Source organism: Perca flavescens, chromosome 4, assembly GCF_004354835.1.
Source record: "Perca flavescens isolate YP-PL-M2 chromosome 4, PFLA_1.0, whole genome shotgun sequence".
Classification (NCBI taxonomy): Eukaryota; Metazoa; Chordata; class Actinopteri; order Perciformes; family Percidae; genus Perca; species Perca flavescens.
Window position 1 is genome coordinate 28,232,580 of NC_041334.1, and position 25,280 is coordinate 28,257,859.

The following is a 25,280-nucleotide window of genomic DNA, read 5'->3' on the forward strand; positions in this document are numbered from 1 at the left end:
GACAGCCCTGATACCAAGAGAATACACCCCTCCGACAAGAGGAGAGTGAACACAGGGTTGATGACTATACATGTGTCCCATTTTGAGTGTGATGTGAGGTGTGCATCAGTGAGGGACGTGTTGGACTGAGCGCAACACAATAGAGTGCTGCATTGTGGGCGGACACACCCTTTCCTCCTAGCTCCCCTCCACTGCCTCCACTCCGGCCCCTCAAAACTGCCTTGACGAGATTTCAAAAGAAAGGGACAAAAGGAAAGAGGGAGTGGACACACAGGAATGAAATCCCTGATATGTAAAACCAAACACAAATCAGGAGTAAGAGAGTACGGAAAACAACAGGGAGAAAAAGGAAAGAACCGACACTAATGAATGCATGAAAAAGTGAGAGGTTTGACAGATTCTCAGCTCTAGTAAACATGACAGAGAACGGAGGGAGACAAAGTGGGCAGAACTGAGCAGACTGGGGGAAGTCGGTAAGAGAAACAAAATGGGGCCATAAAAACAGTCTTACAGGAGACAGATAAATCTAGAGGGACAGAAGGAGAGAAAAAGCAAAGCTGTCTGTAGCATTGTGTTCTGCAATGTATCGCTGAATTATTGATGCTGCCTCAGTGTCGAAGGGTGAGAAGAGGGAGCACTTTCACACAAGGTGTAATCTCTGCATCATAAACATGCACTTTCACATATGCAGAGTTGTCTGTCGAGCTGTGTACAACGATCTTCCCTCTTGACGGCAGAATTGAGTGTCTGTGGCTGGCAGGGGGAGAGAAGAGGTCAAAGGTCGCAGCAGACCAGAGGGAGACATGTGGTCCACACCTGTTTTAAACTTGCCCCAGTAGACTCCCAGGGACAGATCATCACGAGCCAGACAGTAAAGAGAGAGAGTCATTAGTGCCATTAATGTTTTAACAATTCTCTCTAGTTTTGAAAGACTACAAAGAGCTCTCTTCTCGCTTTGCTTTATCCCTTCCCTGCCTGTGTTTTTCTCTCTCCCTGGCTGGCTCTTTTTCTTATCCGCAGAGGAAGCCTGTTTGATCTTGAGTCCTGCTGTTCTGACTCTCCCGCTCCCAGACATAAGGCATACACTCCTCTCTCTCTCTCTCTCTCTCTCTCTCTCTTTTTCTCTCTCTCGCTAAAGGAGAGAGCTCCCGCTTTTTCTTTCTATGCACTTCTTCAGAAAGAAGGAAAATCACAGACTCTCGCTCGCTCGCTCCCTCCCTCCCTCCTGGCTAGAAATCAGACACATTCTCCTTGTTGTACCAAAGACAACAAAATAATTCATGAATTCAAAATGGCCTCAATGCTGTGCTGAGGCCAGCTGTGCTGTGTGCATATGGAGCATGTAGAATGTAAGCTATGACAGCAATGTATTTCACTCAGAGGACAGTGGCCGTCATTGTCATCCCCAGTTCGAGCGGGACACAATGGAGAGGGATACAGCCAGGGACCTGACTCACACATACTGTAAGCCTTCCTGGCTGTTATCGGTAACAAAGACGCTGAAAACAATGGGCATTAAGTGTCAACGTGTTGTGTGGGGATACAATAGTGGCTTTAATAGAGGATGGTCATGCCAAAACATTGCAGTTTGTTTCGTTTTACTGAAATTTAGTGCGATTTTAGCAGGCCCATTAACTACATATTGTATTTAACATTTCGGTAACACTTTACTTGAAGGTATCTACATAAGAGTGACATGACAGTGTCATGAACACATGACACTGTCGTGTCACAAGAACCCTAACTCTAACTTGTCATGACAAAAACCAAATGACACATGACGACAGAAGCGTTATGTCATAAACATTTATGACTTGTTTATAATGTTTATGACACTTTCATGACAGTGTCATGTCACTCTTATGTAGATACCTTCAAGTAAAGTGTAACCAACATTTCTTTAAACAAACAATCTTTCAAGGAATACAATCGGCTCAAAGATACTGTGACATCCAGGAGTTGTCAGTTGCTAAAAAGCATGTTGAAAACTCACAGCCTAAAAAATTATTTGGTCTATTAAAATTATAGTTATTCTGCTCGAACACTTTCTTTTTTGGGGGGTCTTTCATCAATCCTTCCAGAAAAATGCGGGAGTTTTTTTGTGATTGTTGCAGGCAAAAATCCTTGATTATGTGGCACGTTCTTAAAAAATGCAATGGAATATGCGGGATATTTATGCAATTTTATGCGTTGAAATTGCAGGAACTTGCAAAAACTGCAGTTAGATGAAAAAGAGAAAAAAAAGTGACTCCCCCAACACCCTGCTTTTCGATGATGTTCACGTCGCATAATTACGTCACTTCATAACGTCACTTCATAACGTTCCCATAGCAACATTGGAAAATGGCTGCTCTTGTGTGAAGTAAACGCGACATTTTTCAACTTTCTGCTAAGATATATGTGACTTTTTTGCAACATAAATGCAGGGATTATGAAATCATGCAAGCCCCGCATATTTTGCACGGAAATCGGCAATTTATGCGGCGAAAGTACGGCATATTTAAAAAAAATGCGGCCCCCGCATAAATATGCAGACTTTGGCTGATTATGCATTGAATTACGTGACCGCATAATCACATTTTTCTGGAGGGACTGTTTTATGGACTTCCATTGACAGTATAGCTTGAAGACAGGAAAGGGGAGAGAGAGAGAGAGGGGGGTTTGACATGCAGCAGAGGGCCACGGGTCGGATTCGAACGATTCGAGCCAAGGACTCAGCCTACATTGGGAGCAGACTCTGCTGGGTGAGCTAGAGGTCGCCCCCTCCAACGCCATTTTAATGCTATTCATGGTGGCTAGCATTTTTCAGCAATAAACACTCAATGTAATAGCATTCTGCAATTGTAAGTAGTTTTTATTGTTACTGCGGGAATATGCCTTTTTACTGGGTAATCTGCCGGCACAAGATTCAAACTCATACCAACGCACAAGGTAAAAAAAAGTATGATCATGAGTTTACAGTGTCAATTAGCCTACTTTGTTAAAACATTATGAAACACAGAAGCCTCTGCGACCAATGGCGGTTTGGCTAGAGTAGCCGCTCAAGGTGCGTTTGCTGTCCCCAGTGATCGGTGCAGGCGTCATCTTGACTAGAATTCTGAGACCTGTATTATTAAAACGCTTTGCTGTTACCACTAGTTACCACAGGTGTTGCCAACTCAATCAGGGCTGAAATTTGAAGGATTATAACCCCCTCAAGAGATGACTCCCAAGTTTTGAAGTAAGGCGTACATCAAGAGTTTTCAAAACAGTTTTTGCCAACCACTGCATTGGTAGCGAAAGTTTTGATTTTTTTTGGTTACACTGACATTTCTATAACTTATATACGACTGATGGTGCACAAAAAAATGTGACGACTGACTCTCCCAGACTGGGAAACTCTCTCCTCCACATTCCTCTGAGGGAATACCATCAGCACATGACAAGAGCCACACTCACACTCGGCCACTTAGCCCTCTGCCTCCCACTGCAACCTTTACACACAAAGAATGCCTGTGTGTATGTGCATATCTGTCATGGACAGCAACCTTTTACATGCAACGCTGCCCTCAGACAGAAAGAAATCCCAGAGAGAAAGGCAGTGGGAGAGCAAGATTTGAGAAAAAAAAAAAAAGTGATGGAGGCACCAGAACATGCTTGTGTCAGGCAGCTATGCCACAAATGTGATGAAGTGATTGATGGGAAGGTTCTTTGTGTAAAGGGTACCCCCCTGTTACCCTTTATTCTTCTCTTCTTTGTCAACCTCACCATCACCCCAATACTCCTCTCTGTGCATTTCCAAGAAAAAACACTTGGTCTTACCCAACTTTCAGCTCAGCACATGGTCTATGAAGAGCACATTGTGTCTAATCTAAACAAAAAGCACCCATCAGCTCCACACCAAGCCCTGTCCTACAAGGACCAGTGCACAACAGGAATGAGTATGTGTGTGTGCATGTATGGAGAGGGATGTTCCCATTTCCACTCTGTTTGAAGCACATGGACTGAGTCGGAATGTGAAGGGGGAGGGTGAGGGGAGAGGCTAGGGCAGTAATCTGAGCGGGGCATCCCACAGCGCAGGCCAGCACATGGTCTGTGCACTCTACTGTGGGCCCAGCGCACAGGGAGAGGGACACTAACAGAAAAGATTTCCCTTTCAAACACAGGCCTGAATAGAGGAACACTATAGGGCCTGGTAGCCGTCCACATATCCAAATGTACCTACTGATGCTCCTTTGAGGACAATAACATTGTATGACAGTGGCATTGCTTCAGCTGTTGAAAAAATAACAAATGTATAATTGCAGTTACTACATGCAACCTTAACAATTCACGTGACACTGTACCCAGTTTTATATGCTGCAGCATTGCGCATATGTGAAAATATGACTGTCGTTTGTGGTCCAGTTAATTATTAATTATTCAAGAAATGTCTCAGCACACATTACTGCAATGTGTTGTCAACGGCGATGATGGAATGCTGCTGGATCGCTTATCATTAATGTTCTGCAAAGTCTTGCTCAATTAAAATACTTTGACTATGACGATTTTAGCACTCAGTTCTGTTTTGTGGGATTCTTGCCAACACAATCTGACTCTGGTATCGGCTCACATAGCTAATCATTTACACTGTCATTACAGCAGCTTGTAAGCGTGCCTCTCAAAATTTATTGCAGATATCTGTATGTGCCGACTGCACAGGGCTCATTGTCTGAATGGATGTCAATATTAGGTTCTATGATGCCGGCTCATTCAAACACCACCAGAAACAAAGCGGTACTGCATTGACTTCAACTTTACTCCGGTATTCCCATATAGCTGTAATATGACACATGATTATCTGGATTGTATTAAAAGAAAGTGCAATGAACCTTGGGAAAAAATGTTTTAATGAATATCCACCTCATTTTTTAAAACAAATTATGCATGTTCATACATTAAAATACTTAGTAGCCTATATCACGTGCTGGAATTTAGAACCACATTTATAAACCCTATGCTGTATTTACTGTAGTTTCAACAGTTTATAAAAAGGCAAAAAGAGAATCTTTTTACCAGCATGTCAGTGTTTCTTTCAAAGGACAACAACTTTTCAAATAAAAGTGCTGCCAAGTGCCAACCATTCTCAATGGATGGGTGGTTGGGTAAATTGCAGCATGCAGCACAACAAAAATACAAACACTTGCTATCTGTTGCGTTTGTACACGTACAGGTTCAGAGACTTTTGACGGTAAATATTCCATAGCTTCGGGACACGCTTAAACATGCATGAGTGAAGAGCACATATCAGCTTGTTTCTCACACAAACAGTTGCCCCCTGGCCATGCTCAGTAAGAGGCAGAACAAGTGAAAGAGTCTGCTAACAGGCACCTGAAAACCAGAGAGATAAATATCAGGCCTGAGGTATGTGCTGCTGCATCTAAACAGCTCAAGCACAATGTCTGCTGCAGGTAAACCACATATTCGGGGTGGTTCATCTACACCAGGCATGGCCCCAGCACTGACATGTCAGCCCCGACACACCTTAAAGAATATTTTGTACATTACGTAAACCCACCAACCTGTTCTCGCAGCTATTACCTACCAATGATAGACATGGTTATGATACCAGACTGGCTGTAGGTTATGGCTTTACTCTGCCAATGCCCAGAACCAATGTTCTAACAAATTGTGTTAAAATGTTAACAAAAATGGTAATATATAGAGCTGTAAGATATTGGAACAGCCCCCCCCCACACCCACACACACACACACACACACACACACACACATTTAATCCTAATGGGAAATACTTCAAGCTTCAAAAAGAAACTAAGATAAGCTGTTATAGGCAAGTAGTTTAGGTTAAACCCTGTTTAACTCAGTTATTCATTTCTATTGTTTTTTTTATTTCTTTCACTATATATTTTATTTCATGTTACGGTTTTCTTTTGTTGTTTTTAATAACATGAAAAACATGCTAGGCCTACTGTACCTTTTGTTTTACAAAATCCAGGAGGTTTTCATTGTTCTAATATAACATGTATTTTGCTTAATAATATTTGTTTGTGTTTGTCTTGTGTTGGACCCCAGGAAGAATAGTCTTCACTACGGTGATGACTAATGGGGATCCTTAAAAAAACAAAACAAACAATAAACCTACAATTACATTAATGCTTTCAGGAAGGCATGCAATCAGACTCGCACCCTCCAACAGGTACTGATATGAGCCTGGAGAGGAGTGTACAGTATACATGGCTCGATGGTGTTTTAAGCCCCCTCTTCAAGGCAGCGCTGCAACCGTCAACTTCAAGGCACCTAACCCTAACCCTAACCCTTGCCTAATCCTAGTGCCTTCCAGGCAGCGCTGCCTGGAAGACGACGTTAGGGGCTTAAAACACCAAACACCGTATACATGATGCACATCCTCTGAATGTGAATTTAACTCATGTTTGACCGCATTCTTGTGAAACTAGTTGACTTCCAGTTGTTACTGCTCACAGCAACCCATATCTGCAAATACATTTAAATAGTACCCAATAAAGATATGCTTCAGTTTCAGTTCTGCCCACAAATGGCCTCAGTTTTTCTATTTCTCCCTCCCACTCGGTTTAGAGAACACATGGTTTAAATGTCAAAAGAATTAGATTAAATTAGCTCAGTTGGTAGAGCGGGCGCACATATATAGAGGTGTGTGTCTCAACGCAGAAGGTCCAGGGTTTGAGTCCAACCTGGCTGTCATTTCAATTAAAGGCTGAAATGCCCCCAAAAAATAAATACATCTTTAAAAAAAAAAAAGAACTAAAAAAACATTAGATTAAATTAGCATCACTGACAGATTCACCTGTTTACCAAACCCAGACAGTAGCGGACTCAAGTTCCAACTCATGCTGGGTGGATTGTTATGAGAGATGGTGTAAAACCTGTTCAGCTCGACCACTGAGGCAGGTTTAACTCATGTCACTGTGTCAGGTAGCATGTGTGACAGTTAACCTTTCTTGCTTTTGAACTGCGTGAGACTACACACATGCAGCACCATTTCCTTGTTTGTACATGGCGGGGGGGGGGGGGGGCGGGGCTCCTATCACAAGTTGTCCCACATGGATGAGTGGAAAAGGAAGATGACAGGAGGAAGTCTGATCTCTACTTCCTGCTGCTACTGTATATAACTGGCTAACAGTGACCTCAATGTAACATCCAGCTAAGGTCAATATGTACAATATAATATAATATGTACAGTACACACACACACAACACAAAACACCGTCTGCACAACTGACACGCTGTTTAAATGATGTGTGTGGAGGTAGTGCATCTGGTCTGAGTGTGAAATGAGCTTCCTAACCATACAACATCAACGTGTGTGTGTGTGTGTGTGTGTGTGTGTGTGTGTGTGTGTGTGTGTGTGTGTGTGTGTGTGTGTGTGTGTGTGTGTTGACGACTGTGGGAAAGAAAAGAACTGCAGTATTCCCACATTCAAAAGAAGGTTTAAAGTAAAGCTAGGACCCAGCACTTTAAACAAGCCTCTCTATAAGCCTGCACATGGCCTGCAAACACCGGGAGAAAATGGGAGAAAACTCCACCAGAACAGCTTTGAGGCTGGGAACAACTAAAATAGAACTGGTGCATCCACATAGCAACCGGGAGAACATTGTGTCCCCACTCACATTCATATAGAAGAAAAGAGTAGAGAGAGCGAGGCTGAGTGTGAGTGTGTGCAAGTGATACAGATTCAGCTGAGAAAAGGTGATGAATTGGCTTCATTAAAACGTCATTAGCAGAGGTGTGAACCCGAATGGGTGGGTGCCAGCGTGCAGTGATTGCCCAGTTCCAACACACACACATAAACTTGTCACAACACTGAAATTCTCTCTTTGATATAACCAGCACAACCGACCCACCCTCCTCTCTTGGCACTTAGTGGTTACTGTGTTTGATGTCGATGCGAGTTTAAAATGCGACCTCAGGCTTTCATAAATAGCAAGCTTAAAACATCACTGACAAGCCAAATTATTTTCAAGAAAAAACCATTCAGAATTTCCTTTAATCAAACCGTGCTTCCCTTCATCGCGCGAACACGCACGCGCACGCACACACACACACACACACACACACACACACACACACACACACACACACACACACACACACACACACACACACACACACACACACACACACACACACACACACACACACACACACACACACACACACACACACACACACACACACACACACACACACGAGCCTGAGGGAGATGAGGAAACAGCAGTGACACCATGGAAAACAGAAAGCAATGAAAAGAAGGATACAGGTAGAGGAGAGCAAATAAGGAGAACAGGAATGCAAAAGAAAGAAAGCATAAAAGAGGAAGAAAAACCTGAAAAGACCATGGCTCAAAATGCAATCGAAGTGTGTGTGTGTAACCTGATTAGACAGACCCTACGGGGAAGATAAATCTACATTATTCTTTCTCATTTTCCCTCTGCTCCTCACAAACCCAAAAAAATGGGGGCAATTCAGTAACCCTAGCAACCAACTCTGCCTACGTGCAGAGAGAAGCTGTCGATGCACGGGGGAAGGAGAGAGGAAGAGAGAGATGGAGATGGAGATGGGGAGTGAGAACGCTAACACAAGTGCATACTGCACTCACTCACTCACACACACACGTTGAACTGGATCGTACTAGGTTTAGGCAATCGCTTATATTTTTCTCATCGTCCAATCGTGGTTACTCGAGATTGCCAATAGGCGATCTGATCGCCAGTCTGACAGGCTGGCTACATTGAACACGTAATTGGACACAACATATTATGCATATATATGCCGAGCAGCAAAGAAACAGGCTACACTGGCTTGGCTGTTCTGCCCGTCCTGCTTGGCTATTGTGTCATTTCCCGTTGACGATGCTTCAGTTTTACTACTGATAGCGATAGCATCTTGCTTCGGTAGCTTGACGCAGTTAACATATTCTTCATTACAGCGGCTAATTATCCACTTTACTTATTTACCTAAAACTACACTAGTTCAGTCAAGCACTGACATCGATCTCGTTCTTTCAACGACTTTCTCGCGAATCCCACAGTTGTTCACTCTTCAGTTCTGTTAGCTACTTCAGCTAAGTAGTTAGCGATGGCTTCTCTGTCTCACTCCGGCTCTCTGCTGATCAGCATGGCAAATGTTAAAAAGCTATTCCTCCGCCTGCTGCGACATTCATAATTGTACTGTATGGCTAACTGGCTCTGCACCATAAGAAACTATCGTTAACGTTAGCTGCCCAGCAGACCTAGTCATATAGTCCGTTAATTAAAAAAATCGCTTTAATATCGGCGTAGGAAAAAAACAAACGCCCATCATTCCTTCAATCATCACAAGATCGTACAGTCTAGTAGACGTTCCCTCCTTTATACTTATAAATTCTCTTCTATTCAGGCCTTCTCTTATTTCCAAGATCCCTCCTCCTCCTCCTCCTTTCCTCCTGTTTTCCTTCTTGGTTAGACTCCTTGCTTTTTCTTCTCCTGATCTCCGGCCACGTATGAGGGCTGTTCAAACACAACCTGTTTCCTCTGGCGTCCCCCGGGAGCATTATCCAACCCTTCTACTGTTGTGTTTTCTCTCCTTCTCTTCTTTCTGCCGCCCTCCTATTTATTTACAGCTGGATGTCTGTTCTCCTATTGATTGTTTTACGGAGGATATGACTGGGCTTCGTCTCTGCCCTGCTCGGCTTTTTTGTAGATCCCTCTCTTCTTTAACATGACTTCCCCCCCCCTTCCTCCAACACATACACACACAAACATCATCGCTCTCTCTCAGCTGGTTGTGTGAGTCAGTGTCTGGTAAAGAGTCTCATGCATGCACTCACATTATGTGTCTCACATATGCTGAAACCATAAAGTGATGATTATTGGTTTAAGCTGCCATGGGAGGCGTGTCATAGTGTGTGTGTGTGTGTGTGTGTGTGTGTGTGTCACATTTCTGACAAACATCATGAAAGAGAGGAAAAGAGTGAGACAGGAAAGAGAGGGGGAGAAAGAAGGAGTGAGAATAACAGAGTTTTGAGTTGAAGACCAGCAGTTCTTTTCACAATGGTCTGATTGTTCATTGGATGTCGGCTGACAGAAAGAAAAAGATTGAAAAAGAGGGAGAGGGAGTTTGGGATTGACAGACAGAGTGTGTGTGTGTGTGTGTGTGTGTGTGTGTGTGTGTGTGTGTGTGTGTGTGTGTGTGTGTGTGTGTGTGTGTGTGTGTGTGTGTAGCACTGCTCTGCTTTTTACATTTTTACACGCTCTTACCGGTTGCTCTGCTGTTGCTGTGTGCGTGTGTAATATTTTTGAATGAGGCACCCTAACAGAGGTCAAGGCCCTTATATCAACTAGGAGTTCAGGTCACACACACATTCACACATAGGCTCAGGCAATGTGACCATGTATGCTTTAGAGCTGAAACTATTAGAAATATAATTGGCAATACTTTTGTTACATGATTTGTTCATCTTTTAAGCAAAAATGTCTAAAATTAACTGGTTCCAGCTAATAAAACTGGTTTTCTTCTATGCTGGTAAATTGAACATATTTGCTTTTAAAAAGGACAATTCAGGCGCAAAACAAACCTATAAGTTATTAACAGATGTGTCGTTCTGTCGTTCTTTGTGACATGTTTTCATGCTAATCGAATGGGTTTGTAGCTTGAAAGAAGCTAGCGCGGACCACTGATTAGCTTACAACGCTAGTATTTGGCGCACAGGGAAAGTATAAACAAATCACTATTTATACCACTAAAAAGGCTCAAAATATCACCAAACTTCAACGGTAGCATAATGAGGGTCCCTAAATGTTAACCGAAGCATTGAGAACTTTGTAAGTGTACAGACAGTTTATTAAATGAAGAGCTGCGGGAGCTCCGTGAAAGGGCTACGAGAGAGAGAGCTACCGGTAGTTCAGGTCACAGTCCGATCTGGTTATTCTATCTATAGAAAGGCTTCTTAATTGAAATTTATGTACTAGAATATCACAAAATAAAATTACACACATAAAAGATTTAACCATTTTAACCACACCCACACACCCCCACCCACACCCCCACCCACACCTGCTCAACTTCATCATGAAACCAACTGTCTGAGTGGAATGCTACAGTTAAATTATGCAAAAACCCCAGCTTGGTACAAAGTCTGCCAGAATGGAGGGGTGTGTGTGTGTGTGTGTTTTGTAATAAATATAACATCAGCTTAATTCTGTTTCAAAATGCCAGTGCACAAGGTAACCCATTGACAGGCATACAAATCAGTTTCACATGGGTGCACCTACACACACGTCTACACACAGCAGGAACACCTGAAAAGAAGGGGGGGAGATTTCAACCAGTCCCAACATACCTTAGTGCTGAAGGCCTAGCAAATGGGTGGCAGCTAGAGATAGAGTAGGATTAGCCAACCAGGACACACGGAGCATCTGCTGCCCAATCAGAGCATCTGGAACATCTGGCACCAATGAACAGCAGCTGAACTCTGACCTTAGCCACTTGGCTTCACCAGCTGCCTATTTGTCATTCATGCTCCAGCCCTCTCAATCTACTCCATCATCTCTCTGTCACTGACATCCATAAGCTGTTTGTCTTAGATCTGATACACTGGGTGATGTTGTACACCTGTACAGGTTGATCTGCATTTGATTGTGAAAGCAGACATTCCTCTTTTAACTCTCAGCTATCGCCTGTATCCAGGAGACTACGGTAGGCACTACACAGGGGTGAGACGGACATCTCAATCCAAACTGCAATAACGCACTCACTGACTTGTAAGCAGCGCTCTGTTTATGTGTAGGTGTGCACTGAAGGAGGCCAACTCAGTGTTGGTAAATTTAAGGCTGTGTGTTTTCTCGCAGGTGCTGCAGCAGACCTGTAGTAAACTGTCATATCGAATACTAAAGAATGAGGAAGGAGATGGCTAGAAGGGAACAGAAAATCAATGACTGATTTCAACCACGTAGTGTCTGGTGCTGACATAGCACAAGGAAACACACACAGACACACCGTACAGACACACCCACACAGACACACACACACACACACACTGACTTGTCAAAGGGAATAGAGGATTTTCACTCTTTAAAAATTCTCAGTTCCTTTCTATTCTGAGATGCAAGTGTACTGACTGCAGAGCTAAACATCGAGCACACCGAGCACACCGAGCACAGTAGCAATGAGTGTATGCGTGTTATGTGAAAGGCATTTGATTCCTTTGCCCGGACGCAAAGCTGTGAGCCCAAACAGGAAGCTTCACACACACTCCCTGTACAATCTGTGTGTGTTCGAGCCTGACTTCTGAACCTCCGTTTCACACAAACATCCTTCCTGGCTGATTATTTTAAGCTCCGTTAGCAGTTTTAATTCAGCTCACAATACAAACACACAGATCCAGGACCACCACCACCCCCACTCCCCCACTCCCCCTCCCTCCTCTGGACTTGTGGTTGGTAAGTGCACAACTGGACTCACTCAACACAGTTCAACCCTAATTGACAAAGGGTTGTTAAGAAGAACACACACACACACACACACACACACACACACACACACACACACACACACACAAAAACCGTAAAAACGACCACTAATTGATTAGCTTAAAGATGCCTTCTTGCATCCTTGCACCCGCATGGGATGTTTGCTGAGGTGAAGGCAACCGCAGCAGAGGGGTCAATGTTACAATAACAATCGTGCCTCCATCTGTTTTGTCATTTCTCTATTCCCTCGGCCTCTTACTGTTACATAGTTGATAAATGAGAAACAGAACCTCGCCTCAATTTATGTCAGAGGACCACCTCTGCGGTATTCCTGCTCCCTCCTGATCGAATATACATCAAATCAACCACAACACACACACACACACAAACAGAAATATTCAGCCCAGGCATGGAGCCTCACATACACACACACACACGCACGCACACACACACAGACCCACAATCCTGCTTGCAGACAAACCTCTTGCTGTTTCACCACCTTTCCTATTGTTTGCTAGTGAAAGCAGCCATTTATCCTAAACCATATGTCTCTCTGGCTGCCTTGTAAACAGGCAGCTTAGTAGCGTACACGTAGACAGACACACCGTTTCAGTTTATGGTCGCGGACACTCGTCCCTCTTGAGGGGAGACGGATCAACATCCTATCTGCAGAGCTTGAATGAATTTATTAGCCTGTAGTCTGGAAAATAATAATAGCCTACATCTGTTTGGAGATACAGACTGTGTGCATACCTTTTTTTTCTGTGTGACTATTTAGTCTAAAGACCAATACAAAATTATATAGCACATCATCAGATTAGCTAGCCACACATATACCTCTTTGTATTTCTCCATACCACCATAATCAACATGATTTATCAGTGGCAGCAGCAGTGGTAGTTATTTGCAAACGCAGGCACTTATTAACATTCCCAGATGTGTAAAACTCTGACATATGCTGAAGTGCTAAGCCAAATGTACTTGAAACATTTGAAAAAATGAAACATCTGTTAAATGTTTTCAAAGACTCAGCACTCCCTAATTTTCCTCTAAAATGTTTCCCGTTGCCTGAATTAAAGCTTTCCATTTAAATATCCTGGCAAGCTTGATGACTGGTAAACGAGGGATGGGGATAGCTGGTAGATGTTAACTCACGACTGGATAAATGCGATGGAGCCGGTAGTAGTGACAAGGTTTAGAGTAATTTGGAGTCTTTCTAAAAGCAGAGTAGCTTTCTGGATTCAATTCCAAATAAATGCTCTGTGACCTACGAGTGTTAGGCGATAAGCTCCCTAACTCCATTTCAGCGCTGGGTATAACCATTTACATCTGTGTTCGAACATTCCTATCCCTCTTTAAATGGGTCTCAACTCACTTTCTGTTGCTATCTTTCTCCTTTTTTTGTTTCTGCTTTTTTTTTTTGTCACACACACCCTCTCACACACACCCTCTTCCCGAGCAGTAGGAACATTCCTTGCATCAGCCAGAATCCTGTGTGAAATAACACAGGCTGAGAAAAGGATGGTGGTATTCAAGCATGTGTGAGTGCGTGAGTGCATGCTCTTATAAAAGCAATTTTATTCAGCTTACATGTCAACATGTGAGGTGACAAATCCATGACTTCCCTATACCTACTTTAGGTAATCACTTAACAACAACTAGGGATGGGCATCGTTTGGATTTTAACGATTCTGATTCCAATTCCGATTCCGGTTCTTATCGATTCCGATTCTTTGAGTGGTGGAGTTGAAACGGGTCACATGCTTATTTCACAAATAAGAGGAAAGTTTTATTTTGATTCATATGCGGGTTGCAGTTTTAAAGCCACACTAGAGCTCCGCTTACTGTGCTGCACGGCTGCAACACAACAAGCGCCTGGCTGCTACGGAAACCAAAACTTGCGCTTATTAAATTTGGAACCCATGATCAGATTTGAAACCAAATCCTCCAAACGATCCCAATAAAGGAATGATTCCGATGGAATCGTAATTTTTTAAACGATTCCGATTAGGAATCGGTTCTCGATGCCCAACCCTAACAACAACTCTGCTTTTTTTTTTTTCTTCACAAAAAAGGTACAGAAGACAGACAAAATAACAGACGCATCATGAAAAAAGACTAAATACACATCAATCAATCAATCAAAAACATAAAGCAATATGGGCCGGCAGCAGAGTTCCATTATAAGAGGGCAAAATGATCTCAGGAATCTCACCGGAACCCCTGAGTGTGTGTAGCATGAATGTCATGTTGTGTATGAGAGTACACATATTGCAGTGTTTTGAGTAGTACGAAGGTGCTGCAGTAGAGTATGATAGCGCCACTGCACCAGTGCTCCATCAATGGCCAAACTGGAGGTGCATCGGCGAAACAAAATGCCAGTTAATATGGGTCTAGAAAATAATCAGGAACCAGTGCATTCATCAAGTGCTTGACTTATTTTGTCAAGCCTTGTGTGAATGTGTGCATCATGCCTCTTCCTCACCTGCAGCAGAGATGTAGGAATGTAAGCCATGGGAGGAGTTCCGTTTATTTCCCCCACGATGCTGCGGTTTATGGCTGCAGCGTGAAAAGACTATCCATGTTGCCCGATTGGAGCCATACAGGTTTGATTCCTCAGCTAGCTGGACCACAATAGCGGACCGTGTTAGCAAATACAGGGAGACGTGAGATGTGATGTGTAGGCGCTTTATGTATTGCTGCTTGATACCCTCCATTAGAGAATATCTAACAGCAGTGTGCAGGGTAATGACAGACTGTCTGCGTGTCTCCCAGAGAAGGCAGACTGCTAAGAATGTCACAGCAGACACACAGCACCTGGAGACGCCTCTACAGATGGAAAACACACACACACACACACACACACACACACACACACACACACACACACACACACACACACACACACACACACACACACACACTAATGAGGATGCACAGGTTTATCCTTTCATCTGTTCATTTCAGACGACGGTGTGTGGAAAAATGTGTGGACGGAGAGAGCTCAACATAGCTGTTCGCTAGGGAGCAGTGAAGTAACTGACAGAAAGAATCGATGAAGAGGGTCGATGGACAAACATTAAGTCCACAAGCTGACAAACACAGGAGACAGCCCTCACAATGCAGCACGGACAGAAAGCCTTTACACAGGCTGCCAAGCATAAGCAGCGGTCTACTGGTCTACGGGACATTGAGACAACAACGCTAAGGTCACTGTGGCGGCAGCTAAAGGAGTCTGCAGGTAGGCAGGTGGCAGAGAAAGTGGCTAGTAAGAGGTGGTAAACAGTGAGCTGAGTCGAGTTTCCCTGGACTCATCGGTTTAGTAGTTTAAGTGACAGGATTAACCTGGGAGAATATGACCAAATCAAACCGGATTTCGTGTAGACAAGTGACAAATTAATTAGGATAAACTTGGATGGAGTGGTGAAACTAATTTAATAATCGGAACCATATGTAAAACATATGAAGTTAGAGTACTAGATTAAAAAAAAAAAACTCAAGCCACAGGGGGATTTAAATGTTTGATAGGTAAGAAATTGACCTCAATTTGTTGGGGCTTTCGCAGTAATTTGATCTCAGGTTATTTTTAACACCCATGAGTGCATTTGGGTAGAATAGTGTCCATGCCTACGGTAGAGTTCCCTTTCGCCAGCTTTTGATGGATCCACACTTCACAACGACTCGATGTTGAGTTTTCCTGTATTTGTCACCAAACTGTATATCAGCACCAGACAATCCAGTTTTTCAACATAGAGGTTTGTGATTAGCCTACACGCTCCACAACCGCTTTGTTTGTCACCGACTTGCTGCTCTATCCTACAAAGCTGCAGGTGGCGGCAGCTCTACAGAAGAACAGAAGGGCTGCGAGGTGACCATTTCTTTTTCTTTTCTTTTTTTCTTAGGCAAGGCTGGGAAGAGGGATGTGTGTTCTTAAAATGACATGAGAACTGTGTGATGAGGAAGGGGGTAGCCCATTGTATCTGGTGATCTTGCACTGAAGCAGCCGTGAAGCATGCTGTTCACGAGGAGAGCAATATCCTGTCCTCTGTCTCTTCCACATCCCTCTCCCCTTTTCTGCCACCTCTGTGACTTCCCTCTCCTCCCCAGCCTGTAGCCTACACACCACTAACCTGAACCCACAGATCTGATAAGCAATCACTGTAGCTCTGACTGACACTGCCCAGATGAATACAGTTCCCCTGCTTGACGACACACACACATACACACACACAAGCTAGTAAACAGTCAACATCTGAACGCCCCTTTCTAACCACTACAATCTGCTCTCCCACCCCTGCTGCTCTCTCATGTCGTTGATCGTGGGCAGGGGCGACACCAATGTATACTGTGATCATGATCAAGTCTTAGAACAAATTATTCATTTCATTGCAATCTGGGTTAAAGCCACACACACACACACACACACACACACACACACACACACACACACACACACACACACACACACACACACACACACACACACACACACATTTGTAGTATGACCGGGGCGGCGCAATGCACACCAGCAGCACAGACACGCAGGAGACAGAGAGAGAGAGAGAGAGAAAACGCCCTGCCTTGTTCAATGTCGAAACCCCAGCCCTCTGGGTAGTCTACACACACCACGTTCTCATACGCGTTTCTTTAGTGACAATATAGAGACCACATCTGGACAACAACACTGATTTCTGAGCGGGGTGTTTTTTTTCTGTCTTTGTTGGCAGTCTGTGTGCTGCTAGGCAAGCGATCACACGATGATGATGATGATGATGATGATGATGTTCTAGTTAAGGTCGCAATTATTGATATGCTATTGATCTGCCACGTCCGCATAATGGCAATTAACCTTCATAAGTGGCTGGTGAAATACTATGGCAAGCGTACCCTTTACGCCTGATAGGAGAGGTAACGTTAAGGGTAGGCTACAAAAACCCACCATGCAATCAGCCAAGTCAAGGAAAACACACCACTATTAGTCAGAAAGCACAGGTTTAACGGCACATTGCTTTAGCTTGTGCAATAATTTAACATCTTAAAACAAAGTTTTTTTTTTACCTTTAACTTGAGTTTCATATTCGGCCACTATCTCCTTGTCCTTTCGGAATTTCGCCGGAGACGTCATGGCTGAGTTTCGGAGATCAGACCACTTGCCCTCGTAGCGAAGTCAATTTTGTCTCAATCAATGACAAAATCAGCAGTAGACGGAGAGAAATGCCACTCCGGGACACGTTTTGAAAAAAATTAAAAAAACAAGAGAGCCCAGATGAGAGATTGTAGCTCCTCAGTGTGCCCGCGGATCTGTATTGTCTCCCTGCCTCTGTTCACTCCGGGCGCATTGTGAGTTTGGCGCTGCTGCTGCTGCTGCTGCTGCTCTATGTTCCCATTTGCCGCCGCGCCTCGCCGCCTCCTCAAAACCGGTTATGGTGCAAACAACTACAGGTGAAAGGAGATTCATTCCCTTCTTGGAAAACAAACAGTGCTAGCTTGTCAGTCAGCACTTCCAAAAGTTTTTTTCTGTTTTTTTTTTTAAATATATATTTGCCCTGAGCAGCTGCCCGTCCGCCTGTCTAAACTAAAACTGCTCTCCTCTTCCCCCTCCTGAAGTGAGAGAGGAGGAGGAACCGAGTGGAGATGGAGGGGCTGGCTGGTCAGTCCCAGTGCGCAGGACAGGCATGGATACACGCATGGATATTTTTTTTTTTGCAGACATTTCCTTAACTGCATATGTGCCCATTAAGTGTGTATCTTGTTTGTTCATTATAGATTGATAGATAAAACACAATATTTAGGATGATCGGCCAGTTGCAATGTGAGGATGTCATGTATTCCAGGGTGGGCCAAAAGTGAGCAAAAGTGGGTTTAGGAGCCACTTCATCTCATTTCAGTAAAGTTATGACCGCTGATATAGGAGACAATGGGTCTTACACGTCTTTATGCTGAATTTAAATGACTGCATAACTGATATACAAACAACAAAGCGGGAAAAATGTATGGAACGTTCCATAAAAATGTTGCTGGGAATGTAACGTTACCTCTACGTTGGCCACATTAGCTTTATGTTGCTAGCAAGCAATTCCGTAACACTGGCTATCTATGCCCACTGATTGTATTGTTCGACATAATGGAAATGCATAACATTGTCTTGCATTTAAACGACAACAATGTCTAACATACAATAGTGTTATAACCTGTCTATTTAAAATGCAACCCTTCTCCTGAGTGTGAATCGGTGTGAATGCGTCAACTTTTTTTTTTTTTTTTTTTTTTACACTGACTTGAATTCAGCCCCGCCTAATTTTATAGGACAAGAGCTTACTTCCCACAACACGATTGGCGAAACGGAATTTGAATGACATGCAAGCACACCAATCGCCCTGCAGGACTTTTGAATGTGGGCGTTTCAACGATCATTTATAACCAATTAAATTCAGACGTTGGAATGAAGGTGGCCAATTGCGTCTGTTACTATGGAGTGTATCCAATCAGAATCAGATGTAGGGTCTTTTAAAGATAGTTTCAGGAAGTGCCGTTAAATACCAGGAAGTTGTAAACAAAGCTGACAGCTATTTAGTTAGCTGTTAACTACATCCGAATGGATGCAGAGCCAGTCGTGTAAAACAGGCTCGTTGTTCGCCGATATCGTGTATTTATCAATAATATAGCTAAACAGTTTCTTGTAAATAGACATCGTTTCGCGGAAATATATATTTTTCCGTGCGTTTGTTCAACAAGCTGACGTTAGCTGCCTTCCGTTTTCTCGTTAGGAAAAGGCTAACGTTTGCACAAGGACGTTAGTGCTAGCTTTAACGCTTGCGAAGTTAACGTCCAATTTATTAATTATTATCCCGAATTGAACTAGCGAGCGACATTAGTACCCGATTCTTGGTTTTTCTGCTGCATTGGCTGTCTGGGAGCAGAAAGAGCGAGAGAGTTCGTCCATTTCAGCAGGAAAACAATGTCTACATCGAACGCTAATTTCAAAAACAAGTGTGTGACCCAGGTGAACTGCACATTTTGTGACAGTCTTCTCTGCACAAGAGGCATGAAAGCAGTGCTTCTTGCAGACACTGAGGTTGAGCTTTTTTCGACTGATATTCCTCCCAATAGGTAAGTGCTAACCTAGCCTTTGTTTACGTCTGCTGTTGTTGCCAGGGCAAGATGTACTTGAAACAAACCGCAGCTAACTGACATGTAACTGATCATTTGATTGCAATAGGGACACAATGTTGGCACCCAAGCTATGGTTAACAATGTTTGTTGCATGAAAATGTGAAATTATGGTGGGTTTTAACCTTTCATGGCTGTGTTTGTTTCTCATTACACGCACCCTCCCCCAAGGACTGTTGACTTTGTGGCCAGCTGCTACTCTACTGAAAGCTGCAAATGCAAACTGAGAGACATCGCATGTCTGAAGTGGTATGTAAAGCTCTTCTATAGCCTACAGGGTTTGCTTTAGGAAGGCCATCTGCTAATGTGAGATGTTGATGAAAAGCAGAATTAGTACATAAAACAGGTTGCTCCTACCCATGTAGCTGTTCATAGTATAGCTGCACCTGTAGAGCTGCAGGTACCGATTGTTTCATTGTTGATTGTCTTCCTGATTAATCAGTTGGTATATTAAACATCAGACAGTCAAAATGCCTATTGCAATTTCCAAGAGCTCAAGGTGAGATCTTCATATGTCTTGTCCTGTCTGTGGCCAACGGTCTAAAATCCAAACATATTCAATTTACAATGATATAAAACTGAGGCAGGCAGCAAAACTCATATTTGAGAAGCTGGATCTAGAGAGACTTAAATAATGTCTCAAACAAATGTATCGATTATCAAAATAGTTGCCCGTTCATTTTTCTGTAGATCATGACAGAATGACCTTATCGTTTCAGCCCTATACACCTTTACACATTAAAATTAAATTCTGCCATTTGGCATTTATTTCTGATATTGGCCGAAATGAATTTGGTGCTACAGTGAGGCTTTATGGAGCCTCCCTCTTTTGTATTCCCAGGCCTTTGTTGTTGTACACAGGGCAAAAACAAACATCTGTTAGATAATAGACACTCACTAGTGGAGTTGGCACTTTTCAGAAGTACCCCCAGTAAAGTGCTGACACACGTCTCTTCTTTATTCTCTCTCCCTCCCTCTCCCAGTGGTAATGTTGTGGGCTATCATGTTGTGGCCCCCTGTAAACCCTGCCTGCTCTCCTGTAACAACGGCCATTTCTGGATGTTCAACAGCGACGCTGTATCTACTCTCAACAGGCTGGATGCGACAGGTTATTATAAGCCCCCTCTCGATTTAAAATTTCAATTCTTTTTCCGTTTTGCTCTGTTGAATGTGTTTCATAAGCCTTTGTCACCCTCACATGTGTCTGCAGGTCTGAATCTGCTCCTGTGGGGAGATCTTCCCGAACTGGATGACAGTGAGAACGAAGATTTAGAAAGCCCATCAGAGGAGGAGTGTATTAGGTAGAGAGGGACACGGACAATGTGAGAGACCTGGAATGCCAACATTTGAGGCTGCGCTAGAAGAGTGTACAAACCATGCTTGAGATAAGAGAGAAAAGAGATGTTTTTAAGGGTAATTTAATACTGAATCAAACAGGGCAGAAACGTGCCGCTGTACTGCTGTGACATTAGTTGACAACTGAAACCATGGTGCACATCTGGCCGCACCCCAATCAGGGACGTCCCAGCAGGTGTTTTGCCTTTGCAGCTGATGAAGAAAGCACCTGCTGTGACACAACTGATTGGGCGTGGCCAGAAGCCCGAACATGCTCCAGAGTTAGAACCCACAGAGAACAGTGCAGCACAAGTTTTTGGCCCTATGTAATTTAGTGTTGAATTACACTTTAACCTGTGACCATGTCTTTCCCCATCACTGATAAAAGCACAGGCGCACAATGTCGCACACATTCTTTACTCTCTTTGTTGTATATTTTCATGGGCTACTGTAAAACATGTGGCTGAAGTCGACTGAAAATAACAAACAACTAGACTCCTTAATCTAGTGCATTCTACTTTTCATCGCCGTGTCCACTGAGCTCATGGTTTTGATCGGCCTCCTGAGAAGTTGGGGATGTAGTATGATAGGTCAATGGAACTTATCAGCGGGTGCTGTGCTTTTTCACGCTGTTTACGTTCAGTCCACTTTTCTGATAAGATGACCACAATTCGCCTACCTTCTTTTTAATGGCAGTTATAATCTGTACATTGACTATGCTGTATTAAGCAAAAGCTCCCATAAGAGTTATGTCTTAAGTTGGAGTGTTTCTTGAATCCTGTGTATTGGAGGAAAAAAAAGACAATGATTGAATGATATATGAGAGAGAGAGAGAGAGAGAGTTTGTGCTTTTTAAGGGCATTTGATTTAGGTTACATTACGATCTGACGTTCTATCAGTGATACATTTTGATATGCTAAGACAGTGTTTGTTACACACTTGACAGCAGCGGTATGTGCCTAACATCCAGAGGAATCTGACTGTAGCAGTATCTGACACTAACGTACTAACTTATGCATAGGGTGTCTTTCCACAAAAGTCTGGTGCAGCTGAATTTTAAAGAGCTCAAGTCAAATAATATGTTTCCAGATTGACGATATAAGAAAGCTAGAATAGGAGCTAACAAAGGTGCACTTTTGCAACACTCCATAACTTTCGATGTGGATCATTAAGCAAAATTATGAAAACATGAGTTCTAAATGGATTTTTGTGTCCATGCTCTGTTTTTGTTACATTACTGTTCAGTTTCCTGTATCAGCTTAATTGTAGCACTTGAAGAGAAGAAAAAGTAAATCCAAAAAATGAATGGAACATATCAAAATGTAATTTATGGACTGGCTACCCATCTCAAAAAGATAAGTTATGTCATTGTGGGCCAGTTTATTGAATATCATTTTAAATTAAGTAATTTGTTGTGAAGTTTAGCTTTAGTCAGTGGAGCTGACCATAAAACCCTCAACCCTCAATATTCTATTGGCCTTACTGATGCTGTGATTGCTGACGATGAACCTTTGTTACTCTGTTGACTCGAGGTTGATGCTGTATGTTAGTTGGTCATCACCAACTGGCCTTCTCCTCAATCAGTTGTGCCAGACGCAAGCTTTAACGTCCTCCAGTCATAAAGACTTCACTCAAGTCAGTACTTTTTTGGCAGTGCCATTCTGCTTTTGTTATGGTTTCACTGCTGTGCCCTGCTGATACTATGATCCTGTCTTAAAGTAACAGTCCTTGCCTACATTGTTGGCAAACATAGCATGACACTTCTTAACTAAAGGAAAAGGATAAAGGAAGTACTTTTTTATTTTTTTTATTTTATATATAAATTGGCCTCTATCTATGCTGTAGCCTTTAGTTGTGGAAAAATGCACAAAGAGGAGGAAAACATTGTCCGGATTTTCACGTCCTTCACCTTAAAGTTATAACTGACAGTCTGCTGCACTTGCACAACAAATACTGTTAATGTGGTAAACTGATAGGATACAGTTCATCAGCTAGGTATTTATTAAATTCACAAACCAAATATCTATAACCACATACTTCGTTTTTGTTTACAAGCTTCGTTTACAAATGCATTGGTTTGTATTGTGCTACAGTACTTATGTTTTTGTTCAGGTATTTAATATTTCATTTGTGATTGTAGTGCTTTGTTTTGTACATTTAAGATGGGATGTGTACAGTTTTACCTCAAGAAGGTATCACTTGCGAGCTTCCTCTGACTAGGACAATTGTGTCATGATAATCCAAAAAAACCTATTTAAATGGCTGTTTCTGACGTGATTAACTTGGATTAACATGCCCTGCTGAAAAATGTATATTTTGGAATTGCACTGAAACGGCATTGGTAGTTTGAGAAAAAAAAAGTATTTGTTGTTTTGTATGCTTGTTAAATTAATACACTTTTCTTTTTCAAAATATCTTAATTGTCGTGTAATCTTTTTTTTCTTCTTGTTTTTCATCATTTAGATCCACGTTAGCTTCTCAGAAAAGTTATAATGGACACATTTGGCATTACATGACACACACACACACACACACACACACACACGTTGCACTGAGGAATGTTTTGGCAAAAGCAAATCATATTTGTATAGTTTTATCTTGTTTTAGTTTCTCCTTACTACACAGTGGTACACACAATATCCTGTTATGTGAATAAGAGTTCTCTCTAGTTTACAGTGTACAGATGACTGTCGATGATGATGAATCTGTTAAATAGTCAAGTCTTTTATTTACAGCCACGTAACACAAGTTTGTCTCAAAGGGCTTCTACAACAACAAAGGGCTTCTACAACAAGATCAGTCACCCTCTATCTAACGCTGTTGAGTCGGATAAGTAAAAACAGAATCTAATTGCAGGGGAAAGAAAGTGGAGAAACTTGAGAGCAACAAAAACTGGAAATCCTTCTTCCAAGATGGCCAGACATGTGAAGGGCCATAAGAAGGGTTGCAAAATTCCAGGAATATTAAAGGTGTAAATTTTCCATGGGAATTAACAGTAATAACATGGAAATATATAGGAGTTATTAACCATGTCATATGCTGATAGATTCTAACCTTTAACCATATCATAAGCAGGCATACGCCATGAATTTGTGATGGACCATGTGGAAAAATACGCTCATGATTTTTGGGAACTAAAGAAATTTTAGAGATTGTAAGTAAAAGTATGAATGAAACTTCAAAAGATTTTGATGACATTGATATGTCTCTTGTAAAAAAAAAAAGCAATAGATGGGATTGTAGACCCACTAACATATCTATATATCTATATTTATTAATTTAATACAGGAGTATTTCCTGACAAGATGGCAATATGGTGACTCACATATTTTCAATAACTATTTACTAATGGACAGTCAGTATGGATTCAGATCCAGTAGATCAATGTCTATGGCACTAATTGCGTTAGTAGAATGATTAACAAATTGTATTAAAAACAAAAACTATACTGTGGGGATTTTCATTGATCAAAAAAAGCTTTTGATACTGTTGATCATGAAATCCTCTTTAAAAAAAATGGAAAGGTATGGCATCAGAGTTGTGGCCTATAACTGGATTAAAAAAAACTATATTGAAAACAGGAGTCAGTTTGTTGAAATGGGTAATCACCGGTCAATGGGCCTTAGTATTTCCTGTGGCGTTCCAAAGGGGTCAGTTTTAGGCCCGAAACTGTTTATCCTTTACCTAAATGACATTTGCAAAGTATCAAATGTACTAAAATTTACTGTTTTTGCAGATGACACAAAAAAATTTTGTTGCGGGGATAACTTGCAGCAGATGCTGGAAATGGTCACAAAAGAAATGAAAAGCTTTGGTTTGATTCAAATAAATTGTAATGATATTTGGAAATTGTACTATAAATACAGATGTTAAAATAGTAATTGATAACAAAATAATTAAAAGAGTCTATGAAAGTAAATTTCTGGGTGTTGTACTTGACCACAAACTGTGCTGGAAGCCCCACATTAAATATCTGTGCATGAAGATGGCCAGGAGTATTGGTATATTGAGTAAAACTGGATACATATTGAACCAAACTACACTACATACTCTGTACTGCACACTTATTTTACCATATATGTTATATTGTGTGGAAGTTAGGGGAAATACCTACAAAAGTAACTTATAAAATATTTGCACATTGCAAAAAAGAGCAATCAGGATAATAAATCACACCGGGTATTATAAGCACACTAATCATCTGGTTTTTTTATTCACATTTGCTGAAATGTATGGACATTGTTACATTTAAAACTGCACAATGTATGTTTAAAGTTGAAGAAAATAATTTACCATGTAACATATGGGCAA

The 25,280-nt window shown here is 42.1% G+C and overlaps 2 protein-coding genes across 3 annotated transcripts in view; one reads left to right on the plus strand and one right to left on the minus strand.

Annotated features, from left to right (window-relative positions):
* srgap2 (SLIT-ROBO Rho GTPase activating protein 2) overlaps window positions 1–18,101 on the minus strand; it is a 60,448-nt gene extending 42,347 nt beyond the window's left edge. For both annotated transcript variants that reach the window (XM_028575799.1, XM_028575798.1), the window contains exon 1: window positions 17,523–18,101. In XM_028575799.1, coding sequence (XP_028431600.1) covers window positions 17,523–17,589 — 67 coding nt within the window. In that variant the 5' untranslated portion in view covers window positions 17,590–18,101. The remainder of the gene's footprint in view (window positions 1–17,522) is intronic.
* A 915-nt stretch (window positions 18,102–19,016) lies between these two features.
* On the plus strand, window positions 19,017–23,383 carry LOC114554132 (protein FAM72A). The gene is made up of 4 exons (XM_028575776.1): window positions 19,017–19,574; window positions 19,806–19,883; window positions 20,618–20,742; window positions 20,845–23,383. Exons 1-4 carry the CDS (start codon window positions 19,423–19,425, stop codon window positions 20,937–20,939), a joined length of 450 nt encoding a protein of 149 aa, XP_028431577.1. The 5' UTR covers window positions 19,017–19,422; the 3' UTR covers window positions 20,940–23,383.
* The last annotated feature ends 1,897 nt before the right edge of the window (window positions 23,384–25,280 follow it).

Excerpts from the sequence above, each read along its gene's own strand:
- LOC114554132 (XM_028575776.1), top strand. The coding sequence starts at position 19,423 with ATGTCTACATCGAACGCTAATTTCAAAAACAAGTGTGTGACCCAGGTG. Across the intron at positions 19,575-19,805 it reads ACTGATATTCCTCCCAATAG|GACTGTTGACTTTGTGGCCA; the intron begins GTAAGTGCTAAC and ends CCCTCCCCCAAG. Across the intron at positions 19,884-20,617 it reads GACATCGCATGTCTGAAGTG|TGGTAATGTTGTGGGCTATC; the intron begins GTATGTAAAGCT and ends TCCCTCTCCCAG.